The sequence below is a fragment of the Pleurodeles waltl genome, chromosome 2_2, assembly GCF_031143425.1.
Source record: "Pleurodeles waltl isolate 20211129_DDA chromosome 2_2, aPleWal1.hap1.20221129, whole genome shotgun sequence".
Taxonomy (NCBI): Eukaryota; Metazoa; Chordata; class Amphibia; order Caudata; family Salamandridae; genus Pleurodeles; species Pleurodeles waltl.
Genome location: NC_090439.1, coordinates 1,026,531,472 through 1,026,558,441, shown reverse-complemented (window position 1 = coordinate 1,026,558,441; position 26,970 = coordinate 1,026,531,472). Strand labels below are relative to the sequence as shown.

The 26,970-nt window shown below is 44.1% G+C and overlaps 1 protein-coding gene across 1 annotated transcript in view; it reads left to right on the top strand.

Moving 5' to 3' along the window:
• Positions 1-26,970, top strand: part of LOC138278166 (vomeronasal type-2 receptor 1-like) — a 198,789-nt gene that overhangs the window by 32,638 nt on the left and 139,181 nt on the right. Inside the window, exon 3 of the mRNA XM_069219245.1 lies at positions 7,902-8,729. Coding sequence (XP_069075346.1) covers positions 7,902-8,729 — 828 coding nt within the window. The remainder of the gene's footprint in view (positions 1-7,901; positions 8,730-26,970) is intronic.

Genomic DNA, 26,970 nt, shown 5'->3' with positions numbered 1-26,970 from the left:
GAGGCTGCACACATGGAGATTAAGTAGTGCTAATTAGAGTCCTTTTACCGGATGTCACCTTGGTAGCCAGGAAGCCTGCTACCAAAATCCTTCTGTGTAAGTTTCACTTGGACGCTCCGTGCGCCGAAAATTTCGACGCACAGCTTGTTTCGCGGCGAGAAAAACGCCGCACACCGACGCTGATCGACGCGACGCCCTCGGGACGATCGAGACTTCGACGCACAACCTCGCAAGGACAAAGCCACCCGACTTTCCAGGAGAAATCGACGCGACGCCTACCGTGAGTGCGAAACTTTGACGCACGGCCTCGCAAGGACAACGCCGCCCGACTTCCAAGGAGAAATCGACGCGACGCCTGCCGTGAGACCAAACTTTCGACGCACGGCCTCGCAAGGACAACGCCGCCCGACTTCCAAGGAGAAATCGACGCGACGCCTGCCGTGAGACCAAACTTTCGACGCACGGCCTCGCAAGGACAACGCCGCCCGACATTCGAGGAGAAATCGACGCGACGGCTACCGTGAGATCGAAACTTCGACGCGCAGCCCCGCAGAACGACGCGCAGCCGGAAAACAAGCAGGAGAATCCACGCACAGACCCGGGACATCTGGTAATCCCCGCGATCCACAAAAAGAGACTGTCTGCGCGCCGGAAAACGACGCCCGACTTCCCCGCGTGGAAAGGACCGACGCAAGTCTTTGTGTGCTGAGAAGAAATCGACGCACACACCCTTTTTCCACGCATCCACTTTCCTGTGGCCCTCTGAGGAGATTTTCCACCAGAAACCAGGTACTTTGTGCTTGAAAGACACTGTATTGCATTCTAAAGACTTAAGACACTTTATATCACTTTCCTGTGATAGTTCTACAATTTTCCATTGCATCTTTATTCTTTTTGACCTACAAATATCCTGATAAATATTATATATTTTTCTAAACACTGTGTGGTGTATTTTTGTGGTGTTATATGGTGGTATTGTATGACTTATTGCACAAATACTTTACACATTGCCTTCTAAGTTAAGCCTGACTGCTCGTGCCAAGCTACCAGAGGGTGGGCACAGGATAATCTTGGATAGTGTGTGACTTACCCTGACTAGAGTGAGGGCTTTTGCTTGGACAGAGGGTAACCTGACTGCCAACCAAAAACCCCATTTCTAACAATTATGATGGGCTGTACAATTTATTTGTGAAAGAACACCTATTAAGTAATTGTTTCAATGATAAACTGCATCAGCATCTGGTAGACCTAGGACCAATTTCTCCCCAAGAATTGGGAAAGAAGGCGGACCATTGGGTCAAGACTAGGGTGTCCAAGACTTCCACAGGGGGTGACCAAAAGAAAGGGGTCACAAAACCTCCCCAGGGGAAGGGTGGTGAGACAGCCAAAAACAAAAATAGTAAAGAGTCTTCTACAGGCCCCCAAAAACCTGCACAGGAGGGTGGGCCCAGAGCCTCTTCACAAAACAATTTTGGGTACAAGGGTAAAAACTTTGATCCCAAAAAGGCCTGGTGTCGTAGCTGTAATCAGCCTGGACACCAAACTGGAGACAAGGCCTGTCCCAAGAAAACAACCACTTCTAACTCCACTCCAGCTAACACTGGAATGGCTAGTCTCCAAGTGGGATCAACAGTGTGCCCAGAGCAAATCAGGTGTCACACTGAAGCTACATTAGTCTCTGAGGGTGGGGTGGATTTAGCCACACTGGCTGCCTGGCCTCCTAACATGCAAAAATACAGGCAGCAGCTCTTAATTAATGGGACAAGTGTAGAAGGCCTGAGGGATACAGGTGCCAGTGTCACTATGGTGACAGAGAAACTGGTTTCCCCTGGTCAATACCTGACTGGACAAACTTATCCAGTCACCAATGCTGACAATCAAACTAAAGTACATCCCATGGCAATGGTAACTTTAGAGTGGGGAGGGGTCAATGGCCTGAAACAGGTGGTGGTCTCCTCAAATATCCCAGTAGCCTGTTTGCTTGGAAATGACCTGGAGTCCTCAGCATGGGCTGAGGTAGAACTGAAAACCCATGCAGCCATGCTGGGTATCCCTGAACTGGTGTGCGTCAAGACAAGGGCACAGTGCAAGGCACAGGGTGAACAAGTAGAGCTGGAGTCTGGAAAAAAGGCCCAGCCTACCAAGAGAAAAGGAAAGCCAGCTGGGAAACCAGCTGCAACACAACACCAAAAAGAGAACCTCTCTTCCCAGGAAGAAGTTCTGCCCTCTGAGGGAACTGAGCCTATGGAGCTGGAACCTTATCAGGTTGAGCTCCTGGGCCCAGGGGGACCCACAAGGGAGCAGTTGTGTAAGGGGCAAGAAACCTGTCCCTCTCTTGAAGGCCTTAGGCAGCAAGCTGCTGAAGAGTCCAATGGCAAGAAAACTGGAACACATAGGGTCTATTGGGAAGATGGACTCCTGTACACTGAGGCAAGAGATCCCAAACCTGGTGCCACTAGGAGAGTGGTAGTGCCTCAGGAGTTCAGAGAGTTTATTCTAACCTTAGCCCATGATATTCCCCTTGCTGGGCATTTGGGACAAACCAAGACGTGGGAGAGGTTAGTCAACCACTTCTACTGGCCCAACATGTCCCAGAAGGTTAAGGAGTTTTGTGTCTCCTGTTCCACCTGTCAAGCCAGTGGTAAGACAGGTGGACATCCAAAGGCCCCCCTCATTCCACTTCCAGTGGTGGGGGTCCCCTTTGAAAGAGTGGGTGTGGACATAGTGGGTCCACTTGAACCTCCCACAGCCTCAGGAAATATGTACATCCTAGTAGTAGTGGATCATGCTACTAGGTATCCTGAAGCTATTCCCCTTAGGTCGACTACTGCCCCTGCAGTAGCCAAGGCCCTCATTGGTATCTTTACCAGAGTGGGCTTCCCTAAGGAGGTGGTGTCTGACAGGAGTACCAACTTCATGTCAGCATAGCACAAACACATGTGGAATGAGTGTGGAGTGACTTATAAATTCACTACACCCTATCATCCACAAACTAATGGCCTTGTTGAGAGATTCAGCAAGACATTAAAGGGCATGATCATGGGGCTCCCAGAAAAACTCAAAAGGAGATGGGATGTCCTCCTGCCATGTCTGCTTTTCGCTTACAGGGAGGTGCCTCAGAAGGGAGTAGGGTTCTCACCCTTTGAACTTCTGTTTGCTCACCCTGTAAGGGGACCACTAGCTCTTGTTAAAGAAGGCGGGAGAGACCTCTTCATGAGCCTAAACAAGACATAGTGGACTATGTACTTGGCCTTCGCTCAAGGATGGCAGAGTACATGGAAAAGGCAAGCAAAAACCTTGAGGCCAGCCAACAGCTCCAGAAGTTTTGGTATGACCAAAAGGCTGCAATGGTTGAATTTCAACCAGGGCAGAAAGTTTGGGTTCTGGAGCCTGTGGCTCCCAGGGCACGTCAGGACAGATGGAGTGGCCCTTACCCAATCCTAGAAAAGAAGAGTCAGGTCACCTACCTGGTGGACCTAGGCACAAGCAGGAGCCCCAAGAGGGTGATCCATGTGAACCGCCGAAAGCTCTTCCATGATAGGGCTGATGTGAATCTGTTGATGGTAACAGATGAGGACCAGGAAGCTGAAAGTGAGCCTCTCCATGATCTCCTCTCATCAGACCCTACAGATGGCTCAGTGGATGGAGTGATCTACTCAGACACCCTCTCTGGCCAACAGCAATCCGATTGTAGGAAGGTCCTGCAACAGTTTGCTGAGCTCTTTTCCTTAACCCCTGGTCAGACACACCTGTGTACCCATGATATGGACACAGGAGACAGCATGCCTGTCAAAAACAAAATCTTTAGACAGTCTGATCAAGTTAAGGAAAGCATCAAAGTTGAAGTCCACAAGATGCTGGAATTGGGAGTAATTGAGCACTCTGACAGCCTCTGGGCTAGCCCAGTGGTCTTAGTCCCCAAACCTCACACCAAAGATGGAAAGAGAGAGATGAGGTTTTGTGTGGACTACAGAGGTCTTAATTCTGTCACCAAGACAGATGCCCATCCCATTCCTAGAGCTGACGAGCTGATTGACAAATTAGGTGCTGCCAAGTTCTTAAGTACCTTTGACTTAACAGCAGGGTACTGGCAAATCAAAATGGCACCTGGAGCAAAAGAGAAAACAGCATTCTCCACACCTGATGGGCATTATCAGTTTACTGTTATGCCCTTTGGTTTAAAGAATGCCACTGCCACCTTCCAAAGGTTGGTGAATCAAGTCCTTGCTGGGTTGGAATCCTTTAGTGCAGCTTATCTTGATGATATTGCTGTCTTTAGCTCCACCTGGCAGGATCACCTGGTCCACCTGAAGAAGGTTTTGAAGGCTCTGCAATCAGCAGGCCTCTCTATCAAGGCATCCAAATGCCAGATAGGGCAGGGAACTGTGGTTTACTTGGGACACCTTGTAGGTGGAGGCCAAGTTCAGCCACTCCAGCCTAAAATCCAGACTATTCTGGACTGGGCAGCTCCAAAAACCCAGACTCAAGTCAGGACATTCCTTGGCTTGACTGGGTACTATAGGAGGTTTGTGAAGGGATATGGATCAATAGTGACAGCCCTCACAGAACTGACCTCCAAGAAAATGCCCAAGAAGGTAAACTGGACTGTAGAATGCCAACAGGCCTTTGACACCCTGAAGCAAGCTATGTGCACAGCACCAGTTCTAAAAGCTCCAGATTACTCCAAGCAATTCATTGTGCAAACAGATGCCTCTGAACATGGGATAGGGGCAGTTTTGTCCCAAACAAATGATGATGGCCTTGACCAGCCTGTTGCTTTCATTAGCAGGAGGTTACTCCCCAGGGAGCAGCGTTGGAGTGCCATTGAGAGGGAGGCCTTTGCTGTGGTTTGGTCCCTGAAGAAGCTGAGACCATACCTCTTTGGTACTCACTTTGTAGTTCAAACTGACCACAGACCTCTCAGATGGCTGATGCAAATGAAAGGTGAAAATCCAAAACTGTTGAGGTGGTCCATCTCCCTACAGGGAATGGACTTTATAGTGGAACACAGACCTGGGACTGCCCATGCCAATGCAGATGGCCTTTCCAGGTTCTTCCACTTAGAAAATGAAGACTCTCTTGGGAAAGGTTAGTCTCATCCTCTTTCGTTTGGGGGGGGGGCTGTGTAAGGAAATGCCTCCTTGGCATGGTTACCCCCTGACTTTTTGCCTTTGCTGATGCTATGTTTTGGATTGAAAGTGTGCTGAGGCCTGCTAACCAGGCCCCAGCACCAGTGTTCTTTCCCTAACCTGTACTTTTGTATCCACAATTGGCACACCCTGGCATCCAGGTAAGTCCATTGTAACTGGTACCTCTGGTACCAAGGGCCCTGATGCCAGGGAAGGTCTCTAAGGGCTCCAGCATGTCTTATGCCACCCTGGAGACCCCTCACTCAGCACAGACACACTGCTTGCCAGCTTGTGTGTGCTGTGAGAACAAAACGAGTAAGTCGACATGGCACTCCCCTCACGGTGCCATGCCAACCTCACACTGCCTATGCAGTATAGATAAGTCACCCCTCTAGCAGGCCTTACAGCCCTAAGGCAGGGTGCACTATACCATAGGTGAGGGCACCAGTGCATGAGCACTGTGCCCCTACAGTGTCTAAGCCAAACCTTAGACATTGTAAGTGCAGGGTAGCCATAAGAGTATATGGTCTGGGAGTCTGTCAAACACGAACTCCACAGCACCATAATGGCTACACTGAAAACTGGGAAGTTTGGTATCAAACTTCTCAGCACAATAAATGTACACTGATGCCAGTGTACATTTTATTGTAAAATACACCCCAGAGGGCACCTTAGAGGTGCCCCCTGAAACCTTAACCAACTATCTGTGTAGGCTGACTGGTTCCAGCAGCCTGCCACACTAGAGACATGTTGCTGGCCCCATGGGGAGAGTCCCTTTGTCACTCTGAGGCCAGTAACAAAGCCTGCACTGGGTGGAGATGCTAACACCTCCCCCAGGCAGGAGCTGTAACACCTGGCAGTGAGCCTCAAAGGCTCACCGCTTTGTTCCAGCACCATAGGACACTCCAGCTAGTGGAGTTGCCCGCCCCCTCCGGCCACGGCCCCCACTTTTGGCGGCAAGGCCGGAGGAAATAATGAGAATAACAAGGAGGAGTCACTGGCCAGTCAGGACAGCCCCTAAGGTGTCCTGAGCTGAAGTGACTCTAACTTTTAGAAATCCTCCATCTTGCAGATGGAGGATTCCCCCAATAGGGATAGGATTGTGACCCCCTCCCCTTGGGAGGAGGCACAAAGAGGGTGTACCCACCCTCAGGGCTAGTAGCCATTGGCTACTAACCCCCCAGACCTAAACACGCCCTTAAATTTAGTATTTAAGGGCTCCCCTGAACCTAAGAATTTAGGTTCCTGCAACTACAAGAAGAAGAGGACTGCTGAGGTGAAAGACCCCTGCAGAAGAAGAAAAGAAGACACCAACTGCTTTGGCCCCAGACCTACCGGCCTGTCTCCTGCCTTCTAAAGAAACCTGCTCCAGCGACGCTTTCCCCAGGACCAGCGACCTCTGAATCCTCAGAGGACTGCCCTGCTTCAAGAAAGACAAGAAACTCCCGAGGACAGCGGCACTGCTCTAAAAAGACTGCAACTTTGTTACAGAGGAGCAGATTTAAAGACCCCTGCAAATCCCCGCAAGAAGCGTGAGACTTGCAACACTGCACCCGGCGACCCCGACTCGACTGGTGAAGAACCAACACCTCAGGGAGGACCCTCTGGCGACTCCGAGCCCGTGAGTACCCAAAGTTGTCCCCCCTGAGCTCCCACAGCGACACCTGCAGAGGGAATCCCGAGGCTCCCCCTGACCGCGACTGCCTGACTCTAAAATTCCGACGGCTGGAAAAGACCCTGCACCCGCAGCCCCCAGCACCTGAAGGATCGGAACTCCAGTGCAGGAGTGACCCCCAGGAGGTGGCTACCCCAAGGAGCCCCCCCCTTGCCTGCCTGCACCGCTGAAGAGACCCCTTGGTCTCCCATTGAAACCTACAGAGAACCCGACGTTTGTTTGCACACTGCACCCGGCCGCCCCCGCGCTGCTGAGGGTGTACTTTTTGTGTGGACTTGTGTCCCCCCCGGTGCCCTACAAAACCCCCCTGGTCTGCCCTCCGAAGACGCGGGTACTTACCTGCTGGCAGACCGGAACCGGGGCACCCCTTCTCTCCATTGAAGCCTATGTGTTTTGGGCACCTCTTTGACCTCTGCACCTGACCGGCCCTGAGCTGCTGGTGTGGTGACTTTGGGGTTGCTCTGAACCCCCAACGGTGGGCTACCTTGGACCCAAATCTGAACCCTGTAGGTGGGTTACTTACCTGCAAGAACTAACAATACTTTACCTCCCCCAGGAACTGTGAAAATTGCACTGTCCACTTTTAAAACAGCTAAATGTGTTTTGTGTAAAATGTATATATGCTATTGTAATTATTCAAAGTTCCTAAAGTACTTACCTGCAATACCTTTCAAATGAGATATTACATGTAGAATTTGAACCTGTGGTTCTTAAAATAAACTAAGAAAAGATATTTTTCTATAACAAAAACCTATTGGCCTGGAATTGTTTCTGAGTGTGTGTTCCTCATTTATTGCCTGTGTGCATGTACAACAAATGCTTAACACTACTCCTTTGATAAGCCTACTGCTCGACCACACTACCACAAAATAGAGCATTAGTATTATCTCTTTTTGCCACTATCTTACCTCTAAGGGGAACCCTTGGACTCTGTGCATGCTATTCCTTACTTTGAAATAGCACATACAGAGCCAACTTCCTACAAAAGTAAAAAATGGTGAAATAACATTTCTGCAAGTGAAAGTTGATATTTAATCAGCAGCATCTTTACTCATTGAAGCATTGTTTTACTAATTTGCTATTTTGGTTTTCCTAAGATCAGTTATGGAGCCACCGTACCACTGTTGAAAGACAAACACAACTTCCCATCCTTCTTTCGTACGGTGGCTAATGATGAAGTCCAGTCCAGGGTTATTGCTTTGTTGGTGGCTCGTTACAAATGGAACTGGGTGGGAATCCTGGCAGAGGAGAATGACTATGGATTACAGGGCAGCCAGATCCTGAAAGAAGAGTTTGAGAGAGCGGGCATCTGCACTGCGTTCTATGACACTCTACCTACTGTGTATTCCAGCCGGAAAAGTGAACGCATCATAAGCACCATCCAAACCACCACTGCAAATGCGATTATCATATTTTCTTCTGATGACAGCCTCTTTCCATTTATGGAGGATTTTTCAAAGCAAAACATTAGTAAGAAGATTTGGATTGCAAGTGACGGGTGGTCTGTTTCTCCCATATTTGGCCGACAAGACTTATGGCAAACCCTCCAAGGCACCATTGGTTTGGTACCATCTAGAGGAGATATGCCTGGTTTCAGAGAATATGTGTATGGCATCCACCCTGACACAGCGGCAAATGATGTCTTCATCCAAGAGTTCTGGGAGGATGTCTTTGCATGCAGGTGGTCAGTGAATCATACAACTGATATATCAAACAAGGGAGCTCTTGCTTGCACAGGATCAGAAAACCTCCAAGATGTATTTCACTCTTTCTTTGATTTTCTGAATCTTAGAACTACATATGCCACCTACAATGCAGTGTATGCTACTGCTCACGCCCTGCAGGACCTGGACACCTGTAAAGAGGGAAAAGGGCCTTTCCTCAATGGAACGTGTGCCAGTCTTACTACGTTTGAGCCCTGGCAGGTAAAGTCTGAAAAATCAAGCCTTCTATTTTAAGTCTTACAATAAAAGTGCACAACACAAAAACGTGTTGTGCGCCTACAGCATCGCTAAAATATTGCGGAAAAACTAATTATGTGTAATAGAAGAACTCCCAATGTTCTATAATATATAACACAGTAATTCTAATATGTATCTATATGTAATCGACTACTGCTAATATCATAGTGCACATGCTACAAACATAGTGACATGCTGTATGATCTACTTATAGTTTTGCCGATGATAATATGAATTTATTGATATTGCTTTTATGAATTTGTTGATATTGCTTTTCATTTTTTAAAAAATAGTACAGTTGTTAATCATAGCTCACAAAGGCCATGCTCTTACAGGCACTTTATGATCTTAAAATTAACTATTTACTGGCATAATTATTGGACAACTCAGATAATAGAACCTTGTGACGTAATGCTGTGTGCCTGACCTAGGCCTGTTTGTAGTTAGAGAAGGTAAGACCTTGCACTGATAAACAGCCTCTGCATAGGGCTCAGATATTTTCAGGGTGGAGGAGTTATTTGGAGCTGATTCTGACACCATAACCATGCCTGATAAGGATTATGGCTGTAAAGAAATGTTGACTAGGAGGCCCATAATCTGCTTCTTCCTTTGTACTTGAGTACTGATTGTTGTGACCACACAATTCTAGTGATCTGTATACTTCACCAGAAGGGGGCATCCCTGACCTGTCTTGCCTTGCCACAGAGGACAGAGAAGTGCCCTCATTAAACACAGTGGTGAGCAAGACTGCAGACACTCTACAGCTCACCTTTCTCTATGAGAAGCAAATTCAAACATTCAGAAAGTTAATTTAGAGTCTGTCTCATCAGCTGTTAAGCCCTGGCTTCCTTTTAGCAAGCTACTTTTGGAACTTGTCTTGGCTTCCTGGAAGAAACATTTCTTGGGAGTAAGCAGTCCACAGACAATTTGCCTGACACCATATGTTTGGTTTGGATGATCCAATGTTTAGGCCTTACTCTCATGCTAGAGTCTGTTGGTTCAGATTTCATCCTCCAAGAGGAACCCTAATGCTTTCCTTACGGCCCCTCCAGACACAAGTTCTGATCTAATGTATCCCATTGGCTAGAAGATTTTCACTTCAAGCACCCTAATGTTCTGACCAGCAAATGCCACTGATGTTACATCCATGCTTTGTTGGAACAAGCAAAGCTGACAATGGTAAGTCTACTGTAACACAAAAAGATGCGCTTATCCGATTTGGTCAGTGACAACTTGGATATTTGATAGCTTATCCAAAGGTATGACATGGACTTAATAGATACGGTGGCCTATTGGTTGACTATGGCCACCATACTATGCCATCATGGCTGGATGTGTTCCACTGGAACTTAGGGAGATGTTCAAGCCGCTCTCATGGACATGCCATTTGATTGTGAGCGGATTTTCAGTGAGAGTGTTGGCTCCTCTTTGGAACACTTCAGGAACAGCAGAGTTACAGCTCACATGCTTGATCTCGCACTACCGGCGAAAGAGTTCCATATGTAACACAGGACATTTTAGGGCTATTCTAGAATGTGGCAGTCCCAAAAAAGGCAGCCTGCTCAACCATTTTAGATCTCCCAGCAACTGTATAATTTGTTTTGAGGCAGAGGTGGGTGTATGTGTCATCTTCATCAGCAGCAGGTACACTTACAGCTGATATTTTCCCATTTGGGGTTTCCATTTGTTGATCTTTTCGCCACATCCCAGAATAGGAAGTGTCCCCAGTTTAATGCCAAATATTCTCTCTAAATAATTCTGGGAAGCCTTCAGGTTTAACTTGACCCAGGGCCTTCAGTATTCCTTTCACAATTTTGCTTCTGTACAATGTACTTCAGAAGATGCAGGATGATGGAACACAGCCTCAGATTGGGTGCAGAGGGTCTAGTACACTGATCTGTTGGCACTCAGGCACCTCTATCTCACCCATGCAGAGCGGACCTGGTCTTGCAAGAGAATGGTTAGGTTTTCCACCACAGTCCTTATACACTGAGGCTGCACACATGGAGATTAAGTAGTGCTAATTAGAGTCCTTTTACCGGATGTCACCTTGGTAGCCAGGAAGCCTGCTACCAAAATCCTTCTGTGTAAGTTTCTAGATCGTTTGTTCAGTGGTAAGAGTCAGAAGGCCTCATCTCTGTGCTTTGTCTTTTGGTCATGCGGCGTGGCTGGTCCTACTGTTAGAGGCTATCTAGTGACCCAGTCTGTAATGACTTGTCTTCCTGATCAGCCTTCCCAGTTTGTGGATCAATTATGTTTATTAAACATTCCTAGTTTAGTTTTCCTAGTGTGGCATATTTACTAAAATGTCGGCTTCAATTATTTGATCTGACACTTGTTAGCGCTAACTCAATTTATTGTTCATCAATGGTATTTAAATCTAGCATTTGTGTTTTTTGATGGCATCCCTTTTTGAGCTGGTTCACAGTTGCCCCTGATACCTTCTTACATTGAAGACAGTTTTCTTGGTGGCAATACCTTAAGTGTATTGAGCCGTAGAACTTCAGGTTCTCTCAGTTGGACCACCTCTCACAGTTTTAACCTGTATATGATGTTCCTTCACACCTGACAAAACTTCATACGCAAAGGGTTTTTTGCATTTCATATGGTCCAGACTCTTGCCCTTTCACATTTTTTTCAATCCTCCAAATCCCACCAAGGAGGAGGAGCAACTTCATTGCATGGATAGGAGTTGTGCGGTTTCTCACTATATCAACCGCACTGTTCAGGACATAGTGGATGATCAACTCTTTGTGGACTTCACAGGTGCTAAGAAGAACAAGGCAGTGACCAAATACATTATTTCAAGTTGTGCCATTCCAGATGGCACTCATGCCTATTCCACTTGAGCCAAAAACTACATCCTGGCTTCTTCTACAGGCCTCCTAGGTGCAAACATCTACTGGGCAGTACCACAGTCATCTTTGAATACATTTGCTAAATACTACTGCCCCATGTATCAGATAAATGGTGATGGGCAAATTGCCTGTGCTGTGTTGCACTGTGTGTGGCACTACTGCGAGGAAGTGAGGAAAATGCAGGAAGGTGTATCTATCAGAAGAATATATTCCTTATCCCCTTCCCCTGTGCTGTACTTGCCGCTGTCCTCACTTTCCCGATTCCTCTCTACATGTTTCTTGGGGGACAGAGAAAATGTGCCGGGACTGGCATCAGTGCAACAGTGATGCCTAATATTAAAAAATGTTGTTATGTTTGGAGGCAGACTTGGGGCTGGGTTTGCATGGCACTACAGGGTGGCACTGGAAAGCTATTGATGGAGGAAACTTTTCTCGACCAGCCTCATGCTTGCTGGGATAATTCAGAAGGTTAGAAGTCTGCAAGGATATCGTTAACAATGGTAAGTAACTATTCCATTCAGACAAACCTTTGTTATATATGCCTTCAGGTTAGGCCTTTGGTATTTCTGTTATATTTACAGATGTAATTTACAAAGTGCATAAAGCGTGTATAACTTTTACTTTCGGTTTGAGATACCTCTGTATGTATTGTGATAAATTCAAGGTATTGTAATAAATTCAGTGTAAGTTAGAATACTGCTTTCCACTCACTTTGTGAAAGTAATAACCATCATTGTTGACATATTTGACAATGGACCTGCCCTCTTCCCGTATCATCAGCTTGTTTGTCTGTTATCAGTCTTCTATGCTCGAACTCCAGTCTTCTAAGTCATCATAGTCCAACATGTCCCTGACTCTAAATAGGGAATTGTTGCTTATAATTATTTATTTAAGCCCATTACACAATTTAAACTCTGTCTATGAAAATGAAAACCTCATATCTCATACTCGGCGCAATTCCTGGATCATCATACCTCTTTATTAGGCACTTTAAATCAATCCCGATTGCCTTCAGGGGTAGAATACCAGATAATTAGATTATGTGAAGAGTGTTTCGTGAATATTAACTTTTGGAATTTCCCTACACAAATGTATTCACAGAAAGGTTGTGTGTGTCTATTTTTTGCTTGCATTGTGTGAAGTGCCTACTTTGTAAATAAATAAATAAATACCCAAGTGCCCAAGTTGTTTCACAGAAGTCAACTGCAGCTTGAACAACCTAACCAGTGAGCAAAAATGCCGCCGCCACCGTTACCTACTAATCGCGTTAACGAATGCGACAATTTGGAGCATTCCATGTCACTAAAGCTGTAAGAATGGCCTAGGCCTATGGCATTTTCTGTGTTACATTCCTTTATCTAGTTTTGTAAAACATGACAATAATTAAATACAGAATATTACACATTAAGAGCCTGATAACCGGTGAGATCCGATGAGGCTGACATGTTATACATCTTCATCGCTAGTATGCACAATTACTACCCAAAGAAACATATACAATATTATATATATATATATATATATATATATATATATATATATATATATATATATATATATATATATATGTGTATATATATATATATATATATATACATATATATATATATATATATACATATACAAATCCTTTGTTATCATGTTTCATTAAAAAAATCTCCAAACAATTGGCTAGTATTAGTTAACCCTAACTATCGCTTCAGTCGCCCTTTTGGAGAACTATCACCCGCCACAAAGCCTGGATTGAGCCCCCCCGCACACTCTTTTCTTTAATACAAAAATTATACCATAAAGCTCATCGACAAGACCGGCTATAAAAATTATTAGCAAAATCTATCATTCACAAAGCAGGCTGGTTGCGTGGTGGGGTTGGGGGTGATGGTGTGAAACAGAATTTTTTTTACGAGTTACTCCTCCGAATCTTGGTGCTCGCACTCTCCATCCCTTCGCTTCTCTTGTGTACTATTAATCTGCTTGATCCTGGGTCCCGCTGAGAGCGAGTGGCAGCCACTTCCAAGGAGTTAAAATGTCTGGTGGACCCAATTCCAGACCTTGTGTTGCACTAGTCTCTATCTGTCAACGTGGGGATCCTCCAGAAAACCGCCCCAGGTGTCCTCAAACTGTGGAAGTCTGCCATTTATGTCATATACTAATTGAGACAGTGGTGTGAGCAGAAGCCACGGGGTATCCGCGCCCCCCGGCCATTCACTTACCTGGTGCCCTGATCTAGGGCTCTTCCTTTTTCCCTTTTCTTCTTCCCTTGCGGGCCATATTCTCTCTTTCCCAGAGTTCAGTTCTCATTTTTCCCTGAATGCATCAGTTTCCTTTTCTATGATGGTGCCTTTTCTGCTTTTTCCTATAGCACTTTTCCCAATTTAAGATGGCATTCTTCCTTCTTCCTGCATGTCACTCCCTGCTGAGTGGCATATAAGAGGCCAGATTCTTGTTCTCTTTGCATTGCAACACTTCCCTTGGTGGTGATCACTCTCCGGCTGGTTATTTCTCTGATTCCAGTCCTGTTCCTGTTTCTTTCCAGCTACATCCTGTTCTTTTCCTGGCCTAGAAGTCCTGATTTTCTGAGGTGCCCTTTTATCTGTTCCAGGGAGTTCCTGACAAAGAGGTTTTTTCCCTTTGTGGTTTTTCCTCTGGGACTCCTTCTTGAGGGCGTACCTTTGTCAGCAGCACCGTGGCTACCATACAGGGTCACCCTTACCTCAGCCAGAGCAGAACCTACAAGAACCGAGGTCGCACTGCAGCTTCATTTGACTAGGGGGGTAAGTGGAAGACAGATTGTGACATGCATGCTGTCATGTACAGTAAACTGACATTTCTTCACATATTTTAAGTATGTGTCTTTCCATGTGGACCGACAAGGGTGTTTCCCGTGAATTGTGAGCATGAATAAAGAATATGCCAACTGGTTTACTATTCATCAGCAATCCATGTGTAGCAAATATGAGCCCCCAAATGTAGTGCTTGCATAGAGTTTGACCCTTTCAGTCAGGGCAGCTCTCCCAGTAAACGTGATGATGTCCTTTTCTAGCCTACAGATGGAGTTGGGGAAACAATGTCAACATTCTAAAAATATAACTAAACTTTGGCACTACTGTAATTTTGTTGTAAATCTGTTTTTAACCCCCATAACAAGAGTTGTAAATCATTCCATTTCTTAAATCCGATGAGTCAAATTTTGTTTTCTATACCAGTGACAGGATATTATTTTGCATTATTTTGCATCATGTTGTTAGGTCCTTGGTTTATGAGGATCCCCAAGTATTCTAGTTATGATTGATTCCATTTAAAGGTCAAAGGGCCTAATGAAGCTTGTTTAGCGGATTAAGTCATTGGAAGGGCTTTACATTGGACCATGTCTTCAGTTTCTCGAAAACATGGATAACACATTCATTTGGTCTACAGCCGAGGTTGGTGGATTGGTAGCATCAACAAACTGTCATCCTACTAATATATGAATATTGCTATTTACAAATTGTACACAGTGAATGGTTACCCAAATAGGGTTTCTCAGCGCTAAAGAAGAAACCAAATAAGCCACCTGCAGCACTCACTGCCAAATTAAAATCTCCAAGCCTTCAACTGTTTGCAAAATAGTGCCTCTGCCTGACTGAGGAGGAGGTAGAGAGGGAGGGAGTTCCGTAAATTTAGTGCCACATATCTAAAGGAATGCTCTTCCTGTCTGGCACGGTGAATCCACATCATCTGAATCAGTCTGAGGTTAGCAGAGCACAGGGATCCGGATAGTATGGTCCTGATTATGAAAGTGCTCTATAGACACATCAAACTCCTTTATAATGAATGCATTTTGCCACAGGCAGTCAATGGAGGTCCATCAGCTGAGTGGTGACAGGTCAGTATTTAAGAATGTGGCCCAGGAGACATGCATCTGCATTTTGGGACGTTTGGAATATTTTAATTGCAACTTTTGAAGCTCCAAAATACAGGATATTGCCATAGTCCAGGTGTGATATGATTAATGCCTGGACAATGACCCTTTGAGTGGGCAAAGACAAGAGCCATAGAATCTTCCTGAGGCACCTCAGTGTGCCAAAGCAGCAGCCAGTCACAGTGTTGATCTGGTGGTCATGTCCCAGTTCCTTCTCCAGTCACATTCCCTAGTTCTTTACTACCTTTTTTAGCCTCTGGCAAGAGACTTAGTACCTCTGGCAAGCAACCTAGTACCTCTGGCTTGAGGTGGACGCAATATATAGACGTAGCAGCTCTAATGGCATAGGTGTCAGCATAGCGCCGCCATTTTAAGGGTCCAGGGAGGCGTGGGATCTGATGGAGAGCCAGATTTAACTGAAGCGAGGAGTAACTCGAGCTGGCCTTTATCTAGGGGCTCAAAAGCTGATATTCGGCAATCCTTGTAAGAAAGACTAGGATCACTGAGATTGGGGGTCTTTGTCTGACACTCTCGGGAAAGATGAATAAACACTCACAATTTAGAAAAAAGGTCACCAGTTCATTGCACTTGTCCTCAGATACATCAGATATACTTTGACTGGGAGATTTACATGACAGATTTGGCAGGGACTTCAAAGTGCAAACAAATTGTTGATGGAATTATGCAAGTTGTAAATTTTTCTAGCATAGTACACCACCCATACCTTATGATATTCCTTAGTGGCTTCTCCATGTCTTACTCTTAAGGCTTTATGCTAAAGTCATTATTTTTGTAATATGGATGTCCTTCCACAGAGCTATAGCAAGGCATTCCAGGGCAATTAAATACAGCAGAGGTGACGGGGCACCATGCCTAGTACTCTTTCTTCTATGAAAGTGCAGGCAATTGAAACTACCACAGGCGCTTTAGGATCACTATAGAGCACTTTCACCCATGTGATAAATTTGGGCCTTTCTCCATGCAGTCCATTGTGCAGAATAAGTACCCCCATTTCACCCGATCTACACTTTTCCTGCGTCTAAAGACAATAAAACCTTGTCATCCGGGTCATTGAGCATCTGCCATAATATGTGCAGCAGTGTTCTCAGATGACTAGTTGTTGGAAAAGGGGACTTTGGTTGGCAGTCAGGTTACCCCCTGTCCAAGCAAGGATCCTCACTCTAGTCAGGGTAAGTCACACACAATCCAAATTATCCTGTGCCCACCCTCTGGTAACTTGGCACTGAGCAGACAGGCTTAACTTAGAAGGCAATGTGTAAAGTATTTGTGCAATAAATCATGCAATAACACAGTAGAACATCACAAAAATGCACTACACAGTGTTTAGAAAAATATATAATATTTATCTGATAAGATGCAGGTTAAAACGATTAAGATATCACTGTAAAAATTATATAAAGTGTTTTTAGTCTTTTAAAAGCAACAAATGTCTCTTGCAAGCACAAAGTACCTGGTTTGTGTTCAAATTGTCCGCAAGGGACCGAAGAGGAGGAGATGCATGGAAAATGGGGAGGTGTGCATTGATTTTTCCGGCCCACCCAGACAATGCATCATTGAGTTTCCACGCAGGGCAGGCTTTGTGTCGATTTCCGGACCGTAGACTGGAATCCTCTTCGGGTTGCGCAGTTTTTGTGTGCCTCGGGGACGATGCGTTGAAATCTGGCACTTGCAGGACAAAGTCACAGGGGCTGTGTCAATCCGGTGGGTGTTGCGTGGAAATTTCTACCGCACAGGAGGCGCTGCGTCGATTTCTCTCAGGAAGTCGGGCTGCGTCTTTCCAGCTTGGCTTTGTGTCGATCCAGTGGGCCGTGCATCAAATTTCCGGTCGCTATGCTGGTGCTGCGTCAATATTCTCCTTGCGAAGTCAGGCTGCGTCGTTCCAGTTCAGCGTGCAGTGATTTTCTCACCACGATGCAAGCTGTGCATTGTTTCTTGTTGACTTGTGTCAATTTTCGCCGCACAGGGAGTTCTCTTGCAGGAATTAAGTATTTTTGGTGTGAGACTTTATGGAACAGGAGGCAAGCTCTATCCAAGCCCTTGGAGAGCATTTCTCAGCACAGCCAAAGAGCAGCAAGGCAGCAAGGCAGCAGGGCAACAGCAAGGCAGCCGTCCTTCTCAGAAAAGCAGTCAGGTGAGTCCTTTGGGCAGCCAGGCAGTTCAGATTCTCTTCTCCAGGAAGTGTGACAAGAGTGTCTTGTCAAGAAGTGTCTGAGTTGGTAGGGTCAGAGACCCTGCTTAAATACCCAACTGTACATTTAAAGTGGGGGAGGCTTCAAAGAGTAGCTTATAAGTGCACAAGGTCCCCTTTCAGTTCCATCCTGTCTTCCAGGGTCCCAGTAGGGGGTGTGGCAGTCCTTTGTGTGAGAGCAGGCTACTGTCCTTTGACATGTAAGTGTCAGGCACTCCACCCTCCCAGCCCAGGAAGACCTATTCAATATGCAGATGTATGCAAGTGTGACTGAGCATCCTGTGTTTGGGTTATCTAAGTGAATGCACAAGGGAGCTGTCAACTAAACCTAGCTAGACGTGGTTTGGAAGGCACAGAAGGATTTAAGTGTAGAGAAAGGCTCACTTTCTAAAAGTAGCATTTCTAAAATAGTAATATAAAATTCAACTTCACCATTAAGCATGATTTTGTATCACCAGTCTGGCCATACTAAATATGACCTGGCTACTCCTTACAGATCAGGATCTACCACTCAAACAGTATAGGAGGGTAGCCTCAATGCTATCCTATGAAAGGAGCAGGCCTCACAGCAGTGTAAAACGAATTTAGGAGTTTTACACTATCAGGACACATGGAATACACATGTTCATGTCCTGCTTTTTACCTACATTGCACCCTGGCCTATGGGCTGCCTATGGCCTACCTTCGGGGTGACTTATATGTAGAAAAAGGGGAGTTTAAGGCTTGGGAAGTACTTTTAAATGCCAAGTCGAAGTGGCAGTGAAACTGCACACACAGGCACTGCATAGGCAGGCCTGAGTCATGGTTAGGGGGCTACTTATGTGGGGGGCACAACCAGTGCTGCAGCCCACTAGTACCATTTAATTTACAGACCCTGGGCACATGTAGTGCACTTGACTAGGGACGTCGACTGCATCCTCCAGTCACCGGCTCAAGGGCTACATTCCTGAACGTCTTTGTCCTACCGGCGACCAATTCCTGCATCCACAGCTGGGTGGATAGTAGCTCCTGCTCCTTCTGGACTCTTCTGTGACTTCTGACTTGGTCCCTTTCTTCCACAGGTCTTCCTCTCCAGGAATCCACCACTGGTTTCTTGCAGTCGTGTCTGAGTGTTGCAATTTTTTCATTTTCTTCTTTTTGGGTGGTTTGGGGAAAATGTAGTAATTTACTCCTTTCCTCTTGGTCGCTAGGTGGCACTGTGGTAGTTACCTTTGGGGTTTCCTAGTACCCCTAGGTCCCCTCTACACATTCCACTTACCTAGGTGGTGGTACTGTGTTTGCATTCCATTTTTTTAGTATATGGTTTGGGCTCCCCCTAGGGTCACTGTTGTCTATCTGCATTTGCACTGTTTTCTATCACTTTTTATGCCTAATACTGAGAACTGGTGTACATATTTAGTGTGTTTACTTATCTCCTATTGGAGGAGTGTCTATTTAGTTTTTTGGTACTGTGTTACTGTAATAAAGACCATTTAATTTTGTAACACTGTGTGTTTTTTTCATGTGTGTAAGTGCTGTGTGACTACAGTGGTATTGCATGAGTTTTGCATGTTTCCTAGATAAGCCTTGGCTGTTCATCCACATATACCTTGTGAGAGCCTGGCTTCTAGATGCTGACTACACTACACACATAGGGGATACCTGGACCTGGTATAAGGTGTAAGTACCTCAGGTACCCACCACACACCAGGCCAGCTTGCTACCATGGCAACCTTGTGCAGAAAAATGCACAGCTCTGATTGGCTGCCAACACTTCAATCTGGGAAGTGTTGGTAGCCATCTTGGTACTCGGCTTCAGCTGAGTCCCAGTAAAAATGTGAAAAAAGGAAAAGGGGCCAGGGTGGCCTCAGGAAAAGGCCGTGTGCAGTGCAGGGTTTGGTGTTTATAGGGGTTGGCCACAGGGAACTGGCCGCACTATAATTTTTGATGAAATAACTGTGCATGGTGAGGGCATGGGTTACAGGGCCAGATGTAGCAACTTCCGCATATGTGATTCGGAAATTGTGAGTCTGTGCGACTCGCAATTTCCGAATCTCAAATGCGGATGCAGAACTGTGTCTCAGACACCGTCTGCGACTCGCTATGGGGTCACAAAGACCCACCTCATAAATATTGATGAGGTGGGTCCCATTTTGCGACCCCATAGCGAGTCCCTGCACTCACAGGGATGGTGGCCTGCTGCAGTCTGCAGACCTCCATGTCTGTGACTGCTTTTTAAATGAAGACTTTTTATTTTTATTTTGCAGCCCGTTTTCCTTAAAGGAAAACGAGTTGCAAAAAATAAAAAAAATAACGAAACCATTTGGTTTTGTTTTTTCAGAGTAGGCAGTGGTCCATTGGACCACTGCCTGCTCTGAAAAAAACTTTTGGGCAACATTCACAAAGGGGAAGCGGTCCCATGGGGACCCCTTCCCTTTGGCGAATGAGTTACCACCAGTGTGACACTGGTGGTAACTGCGAATTGCTTTGCGACCGGAGTCGCGGTCACAAAGCAATTCTGCATTGCGATGCGAGTCGCAAAAAGGAAGGGAACACCCCTTTCTATTTGCGAGTTGCATTCACAATTTGCGAGTTGGTACCGACTCACAAATTGTGAATGTGCATCGCAGAAGGCTGTTTGCATGGCGCAAACTGCGATTTTCACAGTTTGCACCATGCAAACAGCTTACTACATCTGGCCCATAGTTACCTCACGGGCATAAGTTATAGTTATTTGAGATAAGTAACTATAACAGGTGATTTTCTATGGTTTTGTATGTTTAAAATGTGAACCTAACTATAACGTCCTTGTAACCTTTGGTTTTTTAAGTGAGCATACAGATAAAACAAGTAAATAGTTAGGATCAACTTTTCCCATAGTCGAGCCAAAGTTTTTTGTTAATAAATTTAGCAACGTTTGATAAATCGTCACCAAATATTCAAATCTAGTTTGCCACTCACTTCAGTGGCAGTCTAGAAACTTTTGGGGTGATTCATCAAGGGGTGCAGAGAAAAAAGGCAGGGTCCCAAAATGGGGAGTTTGCAATTTTTAGACATGGCTACAGCCTGAACTGCTGAACAAACTTACACCAAATTTGGCAGAAAGCTAGATCTTGGTCTAAAAAGAGCCTTTTTTTGTAATTTGGTATAAATCTTTTCAGTAGTTTGGAGTAATTAAAGGAAAAAATATAGATATCTAGGGACGCGGATCTGTGGGTACCCACTGATACGAGCAAAAAGGAAGGCCCTGATTGGTTGACCGCGACCTGAAAGGAAAGTTGCGGGCACCATTTTGTTTCTTGGTTCAGCCATAGGGGAGAAAACATAAATAAAGACGCACATAAGGGGTTAGGCTAGAGGTATCCTGACGATAGAGGTATCCTGACCCATAGGACAGATGGAGGGGTCTCTTACAGACCCCTCATGGCCAAAATATTGACTATTTTTTTGGTCTAATCTGCAGATACACTGCGGCACACAGCGTGACACCCCCGTGTAAATCTGTGAAGGATCCATGGATCTGAAGCCCAAAGGAGAAAAAAAACACCCACTCACACACCAGTGAAAAACCATTCTGTATTAACGTACAGTATTTATATATTACTTTACGTTAAAAAAAACTAAGAGAAATTCACTGAAAAAACAAAGGTTACAGGGATTTTATAGTTAGGTTCACGTTTTACCCTCACAAAACCATAGAAATTCAGCAGTTTGTGACCCAAGAGAAAAGAGCTCCTAGTAAGAAACCAACATTTTTTTTTTAAAGCTATATGCGGGAAACTCAAACATTTGCAAAATCAAGAACATAAAAAGGAGACTTTGAAATCGGCCAAACAAAGGAAAAACCATGTTAGAATACAGGTAAGAAATCAATGAGGAAAGCAGATAGCTTAACAAAAAGACAGCGACAGTTCAAAGAAACTAGAATTACAATGTTTTGTGCCAGGGTAATTCAGAATCTTATTAAAACTACAAAGCAGTACAAAAGGAGAAGAGAAGTAGTGAAAGAAAAAGAACGTGTTGAGGCTGTAGTTGATAAGGCAGTAGCCTTAAAGAGGAAGCTTTTTATTTTGATTCTCACTAGAATGAGAACATTAGATAAAATAGTGATGGGTGTGAAGAGATGCAGCTAAATGAAAAGTCTTGTTAATAAAAGTAATTTTTGTAAAATCCTTAGTGGTGAATTAAAGCATACCTCATTACAGAACCTTTCTTTAATGAAGAAAATTATTTGCAAGAGAATAGATTATTACATGCAGTTCATTCAACTGGTCAGTGTCATGAGATGAAGGATGGCAGTCCCATTGAAAAAGAAGAGATAAAAGATAAAAAGACGTGATAGCTGAAGAGGTCCAGGGAAGGCGTAGACAGGGCCCTTTTTACAAATGGAACTGTAGCACTATTTAGAATATTCAGCAGCAATCTATTGATTTATTACAAACATTTGTATGTGACTTATCATGCAGAAATCTGAGGCAAAAAAATTCAATTTTACATTAATTATATCCATGCAAAGTAAGAATGTTTAGTAATATACATGGACATTTATTAGCATGCCTGTCAACGAAAGTGTGCCAAAGCACCTTTCATCACTTTAAAATGTTAGCAGTTTCCCACTCAAAAATTCAAAATTTAGTTAGGAGACTTTACTATGTGAAGACTGCAGCCTTATGTTTAGGAGAAATTAATAAAATACATGTGTATGGTACAGTAGGAAAGGTAGAAAAAGTTTGTGAGGATGTGCAGTTTTGTTTCTTTAGTTCTGAAGAGGATTCTAGGAGAATGAGTAATTTGTAGGTAGAGGTATTGAGAAATAGAGCACAGGTATTAGTACTGAGAATATTAAACAAGAGATTATACATTTTGACATATCTTTTTCTGAAAAACCAAACTATCTATTTGTTGTTGACACACTCACTACAGAAGTCAAACACAACATGTGGATGTGTTTTCCAAAACTGAAGGGGAAAACAGGGAAAAGTGGCACGATTTTGTTGCTTATTTGTAGAGGAGCAGTGTGAATTGTCCATGCAGCAAGTTATATGTAAGTACTGCTATAGTAAGTTAGAGGATCATAAAACACCAGCTAGAGCAGTACACAACAAGTTGGAACTAGTGAGTATTCCAGAAGAACTACAAGACTTAAATGTATATGAACCAATATTTATACAATCTGTACACCCATTTCAAGCAATTATTCGATTAGAACCAAAAACAGGTACATTACATTCAACAGAGTTACAGAAAGGCAGTAAAGGAAGAGAAGTGTATTTGCCATTAGACTTTAAAAAGAATTTTGAAACTGTATGGGTAGACAAAGACATGGATGAGCCACTTATTATTCTAGGAAATGGTGTGCTAAATAAGAATAAAACAGTTTGGCAAGAGGTAGTTGATGTTAATAAAATGAAACAAGCAATGCTATACCTGGTACAAAATAATGTTTATTATAAAAATGTGGATGTTGAACCTGATGTACCAAATGGTGAAGATGACAGTTTGCCAGCCAGTGGACAAATTGAAAAAGTGGATTGATCAGGATCAGAACTAATTTATGAGCACTACACCATCCATCTGATCCTATTGAGCTGTTTCAAATGCTACCAACAAAGGGACCTCCCGTGAGTATGTGGGGAAAAAGGTTTAGAGGCTCGCTGTTTTCCCCAATTGTTTCCCACTGGCATAGGTGGTAGCAATGATGACCTGCCCATATAAATACCAGCTGCTGAATACCGATCAACACGATTACATTTAGAGGATTCAAGATTCAAACAGTGTATCCCAGACATATTTCACCTTCTATCTGAGAGTGACTTGCCTGGACTTTATATGCAGTAAATCACATTCGAAACACAGGGGTTAATCTTTTGTTAATAAAGTTCATGAACAGGACAAAAAGTTAGAATACATCTTGATTAATTTAATGGCATGCCAACGTGGCACCAATGAATATTGGTTCCGTCATCATAGAGAACTAAAAAGCATGCTGAGAAACCTGGGTGCACCAACCTGGTTTCTGACACTCAGTTGTATGCATGGGATGACATGCTTCAATTCTTGAGTGAGGCAAACTCAAACCTAAAAGACATCAATATAAAGACAGCTGGAGAACTTTGCTCATTAGATCTTGCTAATGTTTGTAGATATGTCAACCACAGGTTCAGAGCTATGCTGTCTTTTATCTGCAACAAAAGCAATCCTTCTCTTGGAGAAGTTACTGATTTCTTTTGGCAGAAAGATTATCAGGCAAGGGGTGCTCCTCATATTCATATTGTGCTATGGATAAAAGACAAACCCAAATTTGGATTAGACACTGATGAGTCTGTACTATCTTTCATAGAACAGTGTGTGACATGTACCATACCATAACATATTGGTGAAAGAGTTCTAAGAGAACAGGTTTTGTGTTTCCAAACACATAGAAGTGGGAAATACTGCTGTCATAAATACAGATCCAATTGTCATTTCAAAACGAAGAATGAACAGCTTCTTGTCTTCAGGGACACATAGACTGACACAGAAATCACCAAAGAACACATATAACCTACAAAGAACGGAGGCTTCCAAATATATTAAAGACTATAACTCTCTGATTTTAAAAATGTCGAATGCTAATATGGACATACAATTTGTTGCAGACAACTCCATCGCTGTGGCTCGGTTTGTCACGTCATACATTATAAAATCTGAACAGAAGAGATGAAGGAGATATGGGAGAAGATTTCTGCAGAGAAGACACTTAGCAAGAAATTGTATTACATCAGCTTTAAAATGCTTTCCCATAGGGAAATGGGATCCTGTGAAGCCTGTGACAGGTTGAGTTCAGCAAGTGTGTTCTCAAAATCAAAAGGAATTGTCTGGGTAACACTTGGTCTAGCTAGTACACGAAAGAGAGTATTAAAGTCTTTCCCAGAAATTCAGTACCTAGCAGAGTTGGAACCCGAAAGTACAGCCATTGTGAAATCAAATATGTCCACATCTGGAAGACAAGTGCCTTTATGAAATTCTTCAAAACTATAGATATAGAAGCAATGTAAGTCAAAACATAGAAGGGAAATATGCAGTACATGGATGTGACGGTTGTTTAGTCAACCATGCAAAAAAAATTCTAATGAACCACAGTAAACTTAGTTGCCAAACTCCTGACAAAAGAGAGGTTTTCTATTTAGCTCTTCTTCAGCTGTTCAAGCCTTGGTGTACTGAATTGGAATTACTTTGAGACTGTGGCTGCTACAAAGATTCTTTTAATGCTGTCAAAGATACTATTCAGTGTTCCATTTTTGAAAACTATTTACAAATGTTAAATGATGAGATAGAAGAAGAAGAAATGATTACTGCTAAGGTAGCTAAAGATAGTTCTCAAAGCACCCGAAGTTAAGCACCACAAAGTCAGGATCCTCTTGGACAACCTGTTATTGAAAACAAAGCTGCAATAGCTATGAATGAAGTGGAAACTGCAATGGGACAAGTGAAATAGGAATCTGTAGATCTAGAACAGTTACTGGAAAAAGCTTCCTAATTAAAATTCTCACCACTTACCTACAGAAAACTACAGAATCAAAGTTATTATGTTCAGTAACAGCACCAACTGGATTAGCTGCACACAATATCAAAGAAATAATTTTCATATATTACTTATGCTACCGGTAGAACATGACAATAAACTGGAATACTAGAGGTTTTCTGGTGAAGCTTGTCATGAGGTGTCAAGAGTTTTGAAGAAATTAAGGCCCGTATTTATAATTTTTGACACTAAACTGCGCTAACGCAGTTTAGCGTCCAAAAAATTAGCGCCGGCTAATGCCATTCTGAAGCGCCATGCGGGCGCCGTATTTATAGAATGGCGTTAGCCGGCGTTAGCCGACCGGCGCTGCCTGGTGTGCGTGAAAAAAAACCACGTACACCAGGCAGCGCCGGCGTAGGGGAAAATGGCGTATGGGCGTCTCAAAATGGGGCAAGTCAGGTTGAGTCAAAAAAATCGCCTCAACCCTAATTGCGCCATTTTTTTACAACGCCCATCCCCCATTAACATGACTCCTGTCTTAGCAAAGACAGGAGTCATGCCCCCTTGCCCAATGGCCATGCCCAGGGGACCTCTGTCCCCTGGGCATAGTGGCATGTAGGGGGGCACAAATCAGGCCCCCCTATGTCACAATTTTTTTTAAAAAAAAATACTTACCACAACTTACCTTTTCTTCCCTGGGATGGGTCCCTCCATCCTTGGGTGTCCTCCTGGGGTGGGCAAGGGTGGCAGGGGGTGTCCCTGGGGGCAGGGGAGGGCACCTCTGGGCTCATTCTGAGCCCACAGGTCCCTTAACGCCTGCCCTGACCTAGGCGTTAAAAAGAGGCGCAAATGTGGGTTTTTTTGCCCCGCCCACTCCCGGGCATCATTTTTGCCCGGGAGTATAAATACCACGCACATGCCTGGGAGTCATTTTTTAAGACGGGAACGCCTACCTTGCATCTCATTAACGCAAGGAAGGTGTTCACGCCAAAAAATGACGCTAACTCCATGAACTTTGGCGCTAGACGCGTCTAACGCCAAAGTATAAATATGGAGTTAGTTTTGCATCGAATTTGCGTCGAAAAAAACGACGCAAATTCGGCGCAAACGGAGTATAAATATGCCCCTAAAGCTTTTAATTATTGATGAGGTAAGCATGGTTTCAAGTCTAATTCTTGCCCTTGCTCAGCTGAGAATGCAACAGAAAACTGAATATGATGTCTTGTTTAGAGGAAAGCATTTAATTGTTTTTGGTGACCTACTACAACTTACCCCTGTAAAAGGACAGTCTGTTTTCAAGGTAACTCGGAACTCTATGCAAAGTATTGGCAATGTAAACATTTGGCAATATTTCAAATACAAGGAACTTGTGAAAAATATGCGTCAAGCCTCCGACATGGAATATGGAAACATTCTAAAGGACATTAGAGTAGGAGTTCTGAAAGAAGAGAGAAGACATATTGGAACATGTTAGAAAGTTGACTTATTAGGTTTCCTGTAAATACACAGCAACAAAGCTAAGGTAGGTTTTTTGTAAAGAAGGGAAATCCATAGTTTCTTTAATGCCTACACTTCAAGAGCATACTGAATTTAATGAACAAATACAAAAACTAGAAAATGAAGACATTTTGGAGATTTCTGCAATTGACAAATGGAACACCAAGGAGTAACTGTGCTACTCAGTGGAAAATCACAAGATACATTGAACTCTTTGGATAATTCTGTATCTAGGACTGTTGGACTAGAGAAGTGTT